The following is an 11756-nucleotide window of genomic DNA, read 5'->3' as shown; positions in this document are numbered from 1 at the left end:
AAAAACATATTTAAACCTAAAAATACATTAAAAAAAAACATAGGTGAGGATTACGAAAAGAAACGTAGTTTTGGCAATCTCTAGGGTTTGTTCAGCTTTCGGTAGCCCTACCTGGTGTGAAGTCATGAGCTACAGTAGGTGATGATCCATGGGACCCTCTAGTCGATCACTAATCAGCATTTGGGCGCCACATATTATAGTCATTTTAGAGTTTTTACACCATGGAAAATTTTTGAAGGTCTTCATCGATTTTGATTAGATATTGAGTCATTGTGATGGGGTATGGTTTGGTTTCATCTCCACATGCATTTTGGCATGTGTGGCCATGTACTCATGCACGTCTCTTTCAGTCATGTCTTTCGGTCAAATGCATGGGAGGAATCGCACATAATGAATACTAACAAAAAAAGGGTGTGTTTTTCATAAAGGGCATTATAGTTTTGATAGAATTTACAATTTCATACTGGAATTCTTTATCTTTAACATATAATTAATTTGTCATTAAATACTTCTTACACATTAGTATTTTAGTCTATAAATTATATAAGATAAATATTTAATTTTAAAGTTAAAATTTATAATAAATGACTATTTTAATATATAAATTATTTTATAATTAATAATAGAGAAATATCTTTAAATTATAAAGTAAATGTTAATAATAAATTATTTGAGTTATAATGCAAGGCTATTTTTAATTATTGGTAACTAAGAAAAACTATCTTTTGTAAGCCAAAAGATATATGTTAATAACTTGCAGCTATAACTTAACTCAAGATATGTAAGGATTTAAAAACAAGGAGTCAAATGTATAACAAAAGTAAATGGATGTTGTTCCATCTCATCAAACAACCTCACATTGTTTAGGAATTGAAATCTGGAATGGTTTATAAATATCATCATCATCTTTTAGCTTATTGAGACATGTTTTAAGGAGAAACAAGATCTACAAAAATCAAAATGGACAATACTTCAAACACGAGCCTAACAATCTAGCCAAACTCTGGTATTGTGTTCAAAAAACTTTTTCTTTAAATGGACAATTGAATTTGTTGGACTAATTAAACTTGTAGTTTAATTGATATCAACTTTAATATTCACCAATTTTGTTCTCTACTCAAATTCTTGTAAATTATAATGTAAAAAATGTTAAACCGTTTCAATTTGAACTTCTATATAATCATACCAAAAGAACAACATATTAAAAATTAATATATTCAAAATCTTACTATTGGAAACTTAATGCTTTAAATTATGTTCATTTATATTTTAAAATTTATTTATGTGTATAAGTTAAGTTATAGTATAAAACTCATGCTAGTTCGTATTATATTTCACTTTGCTTTTCAAAGACAAACTTGATGGAAAGTTCTATTGGTTTAATATATAACTTATAAATATAAACAAAATTTAGCGACTAAAGTCTGCGTAAAAGATAATTTCATATATATAAAAAATTGTGTATTTACTGTTAAAAAATAATATCATATTTTTTTTTTTATGTTCTTTCCCCGCTTGTAGGATATCGTGCATAGTTTCAAGCTTCTAGAAACTTATCCAATAAAACAATTTACCATCAATAATATACTTATAATTTCTTTGTGATGAATTTGGTTGTGAAAAAATAGGTGAGAAAAGAAAAAAAATATAAAAAATATGTGTGGATCTCATGTCTCTGTCATATTATTCTAATTCAAATATTTTTTTCATTTTATTCTATTTCATTTCTTTCCATTCTACCAAGCCAATCCTATATGTATTTTATATAAATACTAGTGAAAAAATTGTGTCTTTATCTTTATTTAAAAAAAAATAAAAAGAAAAAGTAGTTAAAGAACTGATAGGAGTTTTTGTTAGAGTAATGATAGCAGTTACATCTTAAAGATTTATGAAGAAAATAAAAATAATTATATATGTTAAAGAATAATTTAATTAGAAAGTATTGTCTTTCAAGATTTGATGTTTTTTCTGACATATTTAATTAAATAAAAAATATAACATGTTCTTTTCCCACATTTACATCTTCTAATTAATTAACTATTTCGATGTGATAATAATGCTAACTAGTTTAACTTCTTTTTTTCTACTTGCATTTAGTATAGTTTTATTAAAATGAAAAAAATAGCTTATATTCAATACACTATGTATGTCAAAAATCAATTAATTAAATATAAGTGATGAATGTATTAAAATTAAATAATTCAGATTAAGAAAAAAATATCAATATCAACCATATCATTTATTATTCCATTCTCATTCGCATAAGTGGGGTTCACACCAGATCAAGAAAAAAAAAAAGAGAGAAAAAGAAAAGTGAGGGTTCACTCAATGGCATGTGGGGCCGTTGATTTAGCAATTGCCACGGTAATTTTTCATAATCCATTGGTTGATGATTGGTGGTGCTATGTGCCCAACAAAAGCAGAATAGTGTGGTAAGGCTTTGTCCCCACACTTATCTTTCCGTCGATTTACACTTTTTTTGTTTCATCACATAAAACAAATTAAATTACTATCAATCACAATCGAGCTTGGGTATCTAGAGTTACTTTTATACAGCACGACATCCTCAACATTCAATATTTTTTTTATTACATATTCATTTTTGAGAGTTCTAATTTTCTTTTAATCTTTTGATTCATAATAAAAAAAAATTCTTATGAATACGAAGTTTGATGAAAACATAAATAAAACCTTATTAAAAGTTATTTTCATGAAGGATAGAACTTATTAATTACCTGAATTATTTAATGTTAACTTTAATATATTAATTATTTTTATTAATCATTTGATTTTTTGAAACTTATAATAAAATAACATTGAGTAACTCATAAATTAATGTAATGATATAAGATCTCGTTAGATTTATATATGAAATTGTAGATGAATGATTTATTTAATCAATAAATTTATAATATTTATTTTTTTATAGAAAAATTTCTTTCGGATAAAAAAATTATATATTACGAATGAAACTAATTTAACCTAATAAAGTGAAGGAAATCCGTAGTCTCTTAAGAAAAAAATTAAATACTGAGTGGCTGAATCAGGAGCTACACAGCATTTATTTTCAATAGGGGTTGACGTCCCAATTATATTTGGATAAAGATTCTCCTGAGTTATGATGCATTGGTGAAGTTCACATCTTCACCTTTCATTTACATTAACCCTACTTTATGATAATTCTAGTTAAATAATCAAACGTATCTTACCGTTGAGATTGAATAGAGTTTTCGTAAGACTGTAAACGCTCTTATTCTATCATATTTATACATAAGAAAATAAAAAAATGAGAAAATGGAATCGTCCTTTGGTCCCATTCACGTGTCAACCTTTTATGGTTTGGAATCTTACGTGCCGCCCTCTCAATGGCCAAGTTCTAGTTCGCATATTTACCAATGGTTACCCACCTCTTTAATTTGCAACCGCAGCCCTTTTCTTACATTAAGTCAATAACTCATAGTAAAATAATTATTAATTATTTAATAATCTCTTACTAAATAGTTTATCTCAAGAATTTATTGTAGAATTGAAGGTTTTTATTGTATAAATATATTTATATAAAAAATAAATAGTATTATGAGAATTATGAAACACATAAATTAATTAACACCGGACTATTTCACTAGTGATCATAAGTCTTAAGTTCGTCGTTGCACCTCTACTAAAAGATACCTATGACTATGATGTATAAAAAAAATACTACATGGATAATGGAAATTAAGATTACTTTTGACACACAAACTTAAATATAAAATCTTATTTTAATTAAAAAGACCAAACATATATAACCATTAGGTCAATCTAGTAATGAGGAATATAACTAATATGTACGAGGACATAGGTTAGATACCACCTAGACTAACAATCCTTTAATGATTAAAATTATATTTGAACCAATATATCATGTTAAAAATTAAATAAAATGTCAGCATTTTTTTACTCTTTTAAATTCTACCTCAAACATCCTATTAGTCAAAAGACCCGTATCTGTCCCTCCCTATATGAATCATGAAATCATCTAACATGCGTGAATAGTGCAACATTGGAAGTGTTTGTAGGAGATCATTTCCATCTCCCACAGACAGCCACATAAGATCATGGGCCTTCACCTTGACTTTGGATGGTAAATAAAGCTACATATCATACATAGCGAAAGATGTGTGTTGTTCTCTTCTTCTTGTGTGAAGCCAAAGCCACAACAACAACCATTGGAACAACCCAACAACATAGTGAACAACAACCTTGGTAATAATAACCATGGAGAGCACCGAAGACTCATCCACGAGTTCACAGCAACAACCGAACCTGCCACCCGGGTTTCGGTTCCACCCCACAGACGAGGAGCTCGTGGTTCATTACCTCAAGAAGAAAGTAGATTCTGTTCCTCTCCCTGTTTCAATCATCGCTGATGTTGATCTCTACAAGTTTGATCCATGGGAATTACCAGGTATGTCTCCAATTTCACCCATACAAATAATAGATTGCAACAAAGTTTTGAATTTTAATCTTCAACCTCTATTATAGCTGAAAATATCTAGATTTTAGAGGTTTACATTCATCAACCGCAGTTTTTCATAATATTAAGGTTTTATATATCAAGTTTCATAATAATTTTTACAATATTGATTTTTCATAATCTTTAATCGAACTTTTTAATTTTTCATGATATGTCTTAAGACCTTCATTGTTGTAATATAAATCTATGATCCTCGTTTTTTTTTATTTTTATTTTTTATTTTTAATTGTGTTTATGTAATTGACCTCAGAATGAAATGAGGCCGTTTAGGTATTATAATTTAACTTTATGATGGGAAATGAAATGGGTATATAGTATTTTTATTTTTATTCTTTTTCTTTGATTTTTTTTTTGTTTGCATTTGATTTTGAAGCCAAAGCATCGTTTGGGGCGGAAGAGTGGTACTTTTTCAGCCCGAGAGAAAGGAAGTACCCGAATGGCGCGAGGCCAAACAGGGCTGCAACTTCAGGGTATTGGAAAGCCACGGGGACAGATAAGCCTATATGTAGTGGAACTCAAAAGGTTGGGGTGAAGAAATCTTTGGTTTTCTATGGAGGGAAGCCACCAAAAGGGGTCAAAACCGATTGGATCATGCATGAGTACCGTGTTACTGAAAACAAGCCAAACAATAGGCCTCCTGGGTGTGACTTGGGCCACAAGAAAAACTCCCTAAGGGTAAACCCTTTTTCATGTAAAAAGCCTGCTTTGTTCTGCTTCACTTTGGAGCATATCATGCACATCACACTTTTTCTGCCCACTAGGGGCTCTCCTCATTCACCAATTCTTGCACAAAATTCCACCAATTAAACGTTAGGATATATTAAAATAATAATTAAACCTATCTTTGTGCATTTAGGCACATTGTTGAACGAAGCAAGAATCATTTTCTTCTAAACCTGTTTGGATACAGGGCTAGAAATGTTTTTTTTTTTTACAGTTTGATTTTTTTTTACTGAAAAATGTTTTATGTTTTCAGTAGAGAAACTTTGAAAAACACTTGCATTTTTTTCAAAAGCATTTTGTGTTCCTCTCTTTCTGACTAGAGTGTGGATTGTGTGATGCACGGATGTATTTTGGGCTGAGTAATTTTTTATACGAATAAAAAAATATATTGACATCTTTATTTAGAAGAATAACATATACTAATTGTATTGTGTATGAATTGTGTAGCTGGATGATTGGGTGTTGTGCCGAATCTACAAGAAGGGCAACACACAAAGGTCACATGAGAGGGACGATTCCATTGATGACATGATTGGAGAAGTACCTCCTTCCATCAACGTGGGCCACATGAGTGCGAGGTTTCACCTTTCAAGGATGTCCACGAGCTACAGTGGTGCATTGTTGGAAAATGACAGAAACACGTTAGAAGGGGTGGTTATAGGCAATGGTAGTGTGAATGGGATCAGCAATACTAATAATATTACAAGTGTCATATCATCATCTCATCAGTTTGGCACCTCAAACTCCAAGGCAGAGCTTCTTCCTTTTGTCCCTTCAAACAACACTTCTAATTCGGCCTCCAAAAGAACACTCTCATCACTCTATTGGAATGTTGATGATCACAAACACTTCAATTTGGACAGTAATGGGAATGTGAGTGTTTTGAGGACAGATCAAGAGAATAATAATAATAATAATGGTACTTCTGGCTCCTTTGCTACTCTGCTTAACCAGCTTCCACAAACACCTTCATTGCCCCAAATAGATGGGTTACTTCGGACACCGTATCAAATACAAGGGACCAATTGGTATGGTTAATTCCATTTTGAGGGGTATGCTTGATATGATAATTTCATAATTATAATGCACAAGGAGATCAAATTGAACTAAGGTGTGGCAAGGGATCCTCAACTTGTGCTAGATTGCAAGGATTTTAAAAGGGTCATTGAGATTGTGGTTTAATTGTTAGGAGAATGGAAGAATGTTAGAGCACACTAATCAATGTTTTCTTTCAACCATTTGCAGGTAGCTAAGGGCAATTAATACCACATGAGGTGAGGGTGTAAGACCTTGGAACTTTTAGTTTAATTATTATATAGATCGGTATAGTAACATAGATAAAGATAGATATATAGAAGCATATTTGCTTGTTTTATTAGTGTGTAAAGAAACAAAATGAGGGTAAAAACTTTCGAGAGAGGATAAAAGAAAGAGTTAGCCACAGTTCTATATATATATACTTTGCTTTATGATACAGAATGAAGAGTATAGAAAATATACTTCAGAACGATATAAATTGATGCAAGATTTTAAAATATGTATATTGATTGTATTTATGGTTTGTCTATCTATAACTTGTTCATGAAGAGCTTGATATTAATCTAATGTTGATTTGATTTGTTATCACTAAACTGTTATTAAGATCTTGATGGTTAAGCGAATACAACTAGTGAAAGGGATTTTGTGTTACATCTTTGCATGTAACCTAGGTAACCTAATGGCTATTGATTATCATTGTTAATATCTCTATGTATCCTTTATATACAATATTGTGTATCCATATATACAATATTATATGTTTGTTAATAAACAATAATTTTCGCTGCTTCTGCCTTCTAGTATGATGTAGGTAATAGGGGCCCGGCCGTCTTGTAATTTTTTTCTTAAAAAAAAAGTTATGTGTGCAACTGAAATATTCTGTTAGAGACTTTTTCGATTGATGCACATGCACCAATTATCAAAGAAGAGTACTGAATTTTGTCCCAACTGATCACATTCTTTGAAAACGAAATGTTTGTCATAACTTGTATTATATTCTATTTATTTGATGATGTTAACATTTTCAATATCGATTTCTGTTTGGTAAAACTAATATATCATATTAATTAAAAAAGTCAACAAGATATTTATAAGTTATAGCGACAATAACTATGCTATTTCACTGATTAATTAATGTATGATGGTATTATTGGTGCGAATGTCATCCATGCTTGGGAGCTATATGCTCTTAAGTGGACATTGATACACATTGTCAAATTCAAATTTTTGAATTAAATTATTAAAGATTTGTGGCATTGTGATGATATGATTCCATGATCATTAAGAACTTTTCATACTCTTACTTTTGTTTCCCTAATTCATCCTTTTCTAAAACTGATAATTGGCTCGTGCAGCCCCTTATTAGTGCCCGTACTACACGTACGGTATAAAGTATAATTTTCAGTTTAATATTTAATTTCAATGATAATATATTAATATCTATTTGTCAATCAATATATAATATAAAATTTCTAACATAAAGTTGTCACATGCATAATTTTTTCCCTAAATATTTCGTTTTAAAATTCTTTTAAATTGTTACTTCATTAATTTTTTTTATTAAGTTTTGATTTATATCACATATAGTTGGCTTTTTGTGTTTTCAGCCTCATTTTTTTAATTTACCAACTTAGAAACGTTTTATAACATAAAAAAATTAGAAGGGGAATTCAAATACCTTTTGTTAAATATTAAAAGAAACACTTTTTAAAATAACTGAAGAATAATAAATATTATATATACTTTATTTCTCTGTTTAGGATTAATATATACAATAAAAATGGACTTTCACTATTTTCTTTTAAAAATATAAGGTACTGTTGATTAATATTTATTTCAAAATTTAGAAAAATGTAAGAACATTTTAATTATATATATAGTTTTTTTTTGTTATAATACAACACATCCATATCTTTGTCCAAATAACTTAATAATTTGATAGTACAATTATATGTTACTAATAAAAATTTGTTGAAAATGTTGGTATATGTTAACTTTATAATTACTGAAGCCAAAAGCTATTATATGCAGATGGATCTAGAAATTTTATATAATGAGGATAAGATATAAGCTATTTTTTAATTACTTATGAGGAAAAAAAATAGAAATTTGAGGACAAAGATAATATAATAAGACTTCAATGGAAATCTAGAATTATAATGATTACATCGAGTCAACAAAGATAGTACTTCAAAATTTTCATAAACAGTAAAATATTGATATTAAGATTTGAATGAGTTTTTATAAAAAGTTGATACGTTTACTATGTGAAAAAAAATCTCAAAATTCTGTTATCAATAAAGCATATAATAGACTATATGTATGTATATAGCATCTACTCATCCTCACATTTCAAACACTATATGATTGTCTGATGATCTCTAAGTGTCTTTAATCTAGCGTTCTAAAATTATTGAAGGATATAGTTGATATGTTATAGGACAATCAAAATTTATTAGAAAAGTTATTGTTGAAGATTGTACTTACATCCATAAAGAGATATGACAAATTGAACTTTCAGGGTGACAAGATGTAGAGCAAATAAAAAGTTTCACTTAAAAGAGTTAGAACATAGAGGAACTACATCTGAAGAAAAAACATTTCTCCACATGACGATCAAAAGCAATATATATATATATATATATATATATATATATATATATACTTTAAACGTATATATATAGTTCAATGTTAAACTAATATTTTTTAAAAACACATTTCATCTTTAACCGTTAAAAGCATGTCTACAACCAAAGTTTGAAGAATTAAAGAGTCCCAGCTACATTAAATATTAATTAATTCTGTAATTCTTTTAGAAGCTCTTATATATTAAGTCTTTATTTATCTTATTGTACATTCTCATAACATTCTTCAACTTTACTAGCCATCATATGCATTGAGCATTCATATACTTTAACATAACATTAAACTTACATTTTCTTTAGTTTTTTTTTTTTTTGTTTAAGAAAGAAGTCTAAAGAGGCTTGAACAAGAATATACCTATGCTGTACGCCTAAACATGTATAAAAAGGGATCTTTGTACATGTCTTTGTAAGAAAAGATCTTGTACAAAAAGAAGAAAATGAATATAACCCTAATTAAGTTTTTGGCATGAACTAGTATAAATTTCTAGATTTTATTTCTCTATCTTATATTCGTGACCAATGTTAAAGTGATATTAATGTGACAGTTTGCGAGTTTTAAAATATCTTTCATTAAAGTCTTCAAAAACCTGTTTTTTAAAATCTATCGTCTGACACTGTAAAAAAAACTATTGTCTGACTAATCATTAAATTGTTTGATGCATTCTCGAAGTATTTCTTGAAACATTTTCAAAAAAATTTATAAAGGAAAAAAAAAACTCAGTTGATCATCTCCCTTCCTTATTATATTTTTTCTTTTGTCCTTTGTATTAATAATATTTAAAGATTTGAAATTTACTGGGCATGCTCCCCTCCCTAGCTCTCTCTCTCTCTCTCTCTCTATATATATATATATATATATATGTATGTATATATGCTTACAAATTAATCACTTAATAACATACTTAATCATTATATCCGGTTTAGTTCAATCCTGAGAAGGAAAAGTTAGTTTTTGTTCATAATAATACGTCATGATGATCTGGTTTATTTAGATGATGCGTAACAAAATTGTGTTTCAGGATATTCTTTCGATTTCAATGATAATTTGAATTGATAATAAATTAGATCTTAGACTTAGTTACAACTAAAATGGGTAGACTCAATGTTTTTTTCTAATTGTGTATCAATGTATCTAGTATTTTTTTTAAACCTTAATTCAAAATGAGCTTGTAAGATTCTTTTACTCGGGTTACAGTATTTCTTATACCTTTTAATCAATATTTTAAGTTTTTTGCTAATAAAAAAATGTATACCTTCCTTTTTTTTTTTAAAAAAAAGTATACCAATCCGCATTACTACATAACATTTTTTTGGAAGGGATAAGAGGAGAAAAGTAGCACCTATGCACTTATACTGGTGGTCACTTATAGATCATGGTGCTAAGACAAATCATTCCAACCACTGAAAACTTGTTTTTGATGCATCCCTTTCCTAAGAGATACCTAGATACCTGTTAATGTAGTTTCTTCACACCTTCTCTTCAATGCACGGTTGTTATTTAGACAACATAAATAATACGTCGCGACTCGAGGGGGAAAAATGATACTGTACTCAAGGAGAAAGAGGAAATTAGAAATTAATTAATTAGGTTGATATTATTATTGTTCTTTAACTTTTACCTTTCCAATTTCCACCCACACAGCTTTGGTTTAATCTAAAAAAAGGGTGTCAAGATATTTGAGCATGGGTGTCATTTTCTTTCGTGGGAGTGATAAGACACGGTTAAGTATATTCCACATCCCCAAGGTCACACAAATAGACATCAAAGTCGATTTCATCACTAGCTGCATGCTAGCTAGCTGATCTCTCTTTGTGGCTCGACTCTATAAGGGACCATTCTTGTTATCATATAAAGGAATCATTATCCAAAAGCCACACAAATCAAATTTCACTTTAATTGCTTTCCTTTTCGGGGAAAGAAAACGAACCAACTTTATAAAGTTTAGCATAACCTGCGCCTCATTTTGGAATAGGTATCATGACCGTGAATTGAAAGTATTAATTCTATTGGTATATATATTTTGAGTTGTGCATGATGCTTTCAACGGCTTAAAAGTCTATCAAGTCTTATCTGTGAATTAGTAAGCAAATCTTATCTGTGAAGCAAACAAATATTTGCATAGTAAACACCCACGTAATTTTCCTCCCAAAACCAAATCACAAGTCCGTGCCTGCTAATTAAATTAATTAGCAGAGGCCAATGAAAATTCAAGGACTCAAATACGAATCATACTGTATCTATCGTCTAATATAAATTATATATAGCCCAACTCTAGCTGTAAGATAAAGAGAGGATAGGGGAATAGGTGTTTGAGAGATTGGAGTAATTTAGACCAATAGGATAAAAATCCTTTAGCTTTTGACTTATTGCTTTTAAATAATATGATTTAATTATTGGCTTGGATTAATTAAATTAATTACTGCAGGTTGTTAATTAAAAAAAATAAATATGATATTTAAAATTAAATCATAAACAACATCAATGTTTAGAAAAATTAATGTTATTTTATTTTATGAAAATCAATTTTTAGGAAAATTAATGTTATTTTTTTCTTATCAACATCAATTTTTAGGAAAACTGATGTTATTGTTTAATAATAACATCGATTATTCAAAAAATTAATATTTTTTTTATAATAATATTAATTTTTAAACAATCGATATTAATATTAATAAATTAGTATTGGTAATTTTAATATGAGTTAATAATTGATATTAAAAGTTCTTAATTATCGATATTAAAATTGTATTTTCTAATAGTGAAATAGAGGTTACAATTTAGTGAATAAGTTAGTTTGGACTTTGGACATACACGACCCAATTCCTCAATTAAG

At 28.7% G+C, this 11756-nt stretch overlaps 1 protein-coding gene across 1 annotated transcript; it reads left to right on the top strand.

The window, feature by feature from the left end:
* The first annotated feature begins 4025 nt into the window (after nucleotides 1–4025).
* LOC114378386 (NAC transcription factor 56-like) lies at nucleotides 4026–6825 on the top strand. Its single transcript, XM_028336974.1, has 3 exons — nucleotides 4026–4447; nucleotides 4890–5191; nucleotides 5687–6825. Exons 1-3 carry the CDS (start codon nucleotides 4258–4260, stop codon nucleotides 6275–6277), a joined length of 1083 nt encoding a protein of 360 aa, XP_028192775.1. The 5' UTR covers nucleotides 4026–4257; the 3' UTR covers nucleotides 6278–6825.
* Nucleotides 6826–11756: the final 4931 nt, after the last annotated feature.

Source organism: Glycine soja, chromosome 12, assembly GCF_004193775.1.
Source record: "Glycine soja cultivar W05 chromosome 12, ASM419377v2, whole genome shotgun sequence".
Classification (NCBI taxonomy): Eukaryota; Viridiplantae; Streptophyta; class Magnoliopsida; order Fabales; family Fabaceae; genus Glycine; species Glycine soja.
The sequence above is the reverse complement of the archived record's forward strand: the minus strand, read 5'-3'. Positions and strand labels throughout refer to the sequence as shown.

Excerpts from the sequence above, each read along its gene's own strand:
- LOC114378386 (XM_028336974.1), top strand. The coding sequence starts at position 4,258 with ATGGAGAGCACCGAAGACTCATCCACGAGTTCACAGCAACAACCGAAC. Across the intron at positions 4,448-4,889 it reads TGATCCATGGGAATTACCAG|CCAAAGCATCGTTTGGGGCG; the intron begins GTATGTCTCCAA and ends TTGATTTTGAAG. Across the intron at positions 5,192-5,686 it reads ACAAGAAAAACTCCCTAAGG|CTGGATGATTGGGTGTTGTG; the intron begins GTAAACCCTTTT and ends TGAATTGTGTAG.